The sequence below is a fragment of the Cupressus sempervirens genome, chromosome 4 (genome assembly GCF_028749045.1).
Source record: "Cupressus sempervirens isolate cs-2001-9-10 chromosome 4, ASM2874904v1, whole genome shotgun sequence".
Classification (NCBI taxonomy): Eukaryota; Viridiplantae; Streptophyta; class Pinopsida; order Cupressales; family Cupressaceae; genus Cupressus; species Cupressus sempervirens.
This window is the reverse complement of record NC_143121.1, coordinates 612,519,488-612,521,825: the sequence shown is the minus strand read 5'-3', so window position 1 is coordinate 612,521,825 and position 2,338 is coordinate 612,519,488. Positions and strand designations below refer to the sequence as shown.

General features: G+C 32.8%; 1 protein-coding gene across 1 annotated transcript; it reads right to left on the bottom strand.

Annotated features, from left to right (window-relative positions):
- Window positions 1-1,280: 1,280 nt before the first annotated feature.
- LOC149562729 (uncharacterized) lies at window positions 1,281-2,338 on the bottom strand. Its single transcript, XM_089823919.1, has 3 exons — window positions 2,026-2,338; window positions 1,874-1,938; window positions 1,281-1,749 (listed from the first exon to the last, which is right to left on the bottom strand). Exons 1-3 carry the CDS (start codon window positions 2,096-2,098, stop codon window positions 1,366-1,368), a joined length of 522 nt encoding a protein of 173 aa, XP_089680045.1. The 5' UTR covers window positions 2,099-2,338; the 3' UTR covers window positions 1,281-1,365.

Sequence of the window (2,338 nt, the reverse complement as noted above, 5' to 3'; positions counted from 1 at the left end):
CCGTGGCTTATGTCCATTATGATTTTACTTTTCATGTTATTTTCTTAAACTTCTTGTTACCCTATCTTCATTATTTTTTTTTACAAACACTTGGTTAATTTAGGAATTCATATAGTTGCATTGTTAGATTGCATTTATTTTAAAAAAAATTCAAAATAGCAACATCTATTACATGGATAAGATGAATGAGATGTGATGAGACTTTTATTGTAGAACCATGATCACTCCACATGATTATATAAGAAAATTTTAGGGATTATTAACCTCTTAATTTGATATTGACTCTAGATAGGCTAGACCAAACACAAAGTTGTTGAAAAATAGGCATTTGATGTAATCATTCTTCTACAAAAGGTGTGGCCTTTACAAGATTCTTAATAGGTTTCTTTTATCTGAGGTGGCCCAATTGATTGGTATAGGCACATGGATGAACAACTTTTTGAAGAAATTAGAACATAAGAGTTCTATTGAATCATTCTAAATATTTTTCATTTTCAATTGTTTCAATATTGAATATTTTTAAATTAAAATAATAACACAAGATACTATATTTTGTTTAATTTAATACTGACTAAAATAATCTATTTAATTTTTATAAATTCAGAATTTGTATAATTCAGAATTCACAAACTCACTCGTATATATTCAATAGCCATTATTTCTTTTATATATATATATATATATATATATATATATATATATATATATATATATATATATATATATATATATATATATAATACAAAAAATTAAAAATAGCATTTTTTTAACCATTCCCACTATTTATAAAAAAAAAACTTTTAATAGATCTCATATATATTCAATGGCCACTATTTCAAAAGAAAATTAAATATAATACAAATAATCAAAAAATAACTTTTTTTAAAAACCATTCTCACAATTTATCAAAAAAAAAAAAAAAAAAAACTTTTAATAGGTTCTCACAATATATTAAAAAAACAAGTCTTCTAACAAAAGTACTATAAAACATTTTATTAATTTATTTTATTTTCAAATGCCAAACCATCCCATTTCTTCAATCAAATGGAGCTCTACCATAGAGTGGGGAGACATCTATCAGCCTAGGGATTTTTTTTGCGTCATCTTCAAATGCTGTCAGAATTAGTGGTATTTTTTTCAAAGACGTTTGCACTATACTATTGCCTTCATTTTATTTGTTTACTTTTCTTCCTTCCTCTCCTTCTGCTACGGATTAGTATTAGAGAGTCTGGGTACACGCTGAAACAAGTATCCGCCATTGAAATCTTTTACACACTATATTTGGGTGAAATCAAATTTTTTAAAATCGAACAAACGTCATAGCAGGCATTAGAGACGATAGATTGCAGGGACTAAATACGTATGTTATCCAGACCCGGGGGGTGCAGAGTTTACACCGACGGTCTCGCAACTGGTGCTTGTGCCTTGCATTCCACCTGCCGTACTACATGAAGTAGATGATGAAGAAGACGGTGAAGAGGAAGACGAAGAGGAAGAGGAAGAGGAAGACGAACATTGACATGAAGATGTAGATGATGAAGAAGACGGTGAAGAGGAAGACGAAGACGAAGAGGAAGAGGAAGAGGAAGACGAACATTGACATGAAGATGAAGATGAAGATGAAGATGAAGATGAAGATGAAGGCATATTATCTGGAACACCGCTTTGCCTTGTCCCAGGGGAACCTTCCCTTCCAATTCTGCGACGGAAACCTTCATCCTCTTCCTCTTCCCTGCGTCTCTTTGGCACCTATTTCATCACAAACACCACCACGATGAAAAGCCTTTGTTTCCGTGGAAGAACTCTTTACTATTCAGAAATACGAAATAGAAAAACAGCGTTGTGAAGATCTATGGTCATCGGTATTTAAAACCTTTAAATTATTGTTCTCCTCTCTTGACCTCATCTTCCCTGGATCGATTCCATGAGAGTCTGCATCTGCAGCATAAATGCGATCAATACGCCTTCACAGTAACCTTCAAATGCATTAGAAAATAGAGAAAAACAAATGAAAAAAAAAAATACCAAGGAGGCGGCAGTCTGACACATTTATTAACGCGATCATTAACAAAACCGTGGCGAGCCATTGTCTGGACATCCCAGTCTGAAAGAAACACAGATAGAACGAGCTTTGTTGAATGTTGTTCGTAGAATGCAGAAGAGTAAATATAATGTGGCAAATCCATCGTCGTTAGTTCTCAACAATTTGGATGCTTATTTGCCGTGCTTGACCCGCGAACCTTCCTCATTATACAGTTGTTTGATCTAGAATTCCATCATCGTGAGTTTTTCAACAATCTGAGGGACTCGATGCGTCCGTTTCATTTGGCCACATTAC

Bases quoted from the DNA above. Each gene is read 5' to 3' on its own strand.
- LOC149562729 (XM_089823919.1), bottom strand. From the start codon at position 2,098: ATGTCCAGACAATGGCTCGCCACGGTTTTGTTAATGATCGCGTTAATA. The intron at 1,939-2,025 runs GTATTTTTTTTT...TTTATGCTGCAG, and splicing joins GTCAGACTGCCGCCTCCTTG to ATGCAGACTCTCATGGAATC. The intron at 1,750-1,873 runs GTTTTAAATACC...GTGATGAAATAG, and splicing joins AGGAGAACAATAATTTAAAG to GTGCCAAAGAGACGCAGGGA.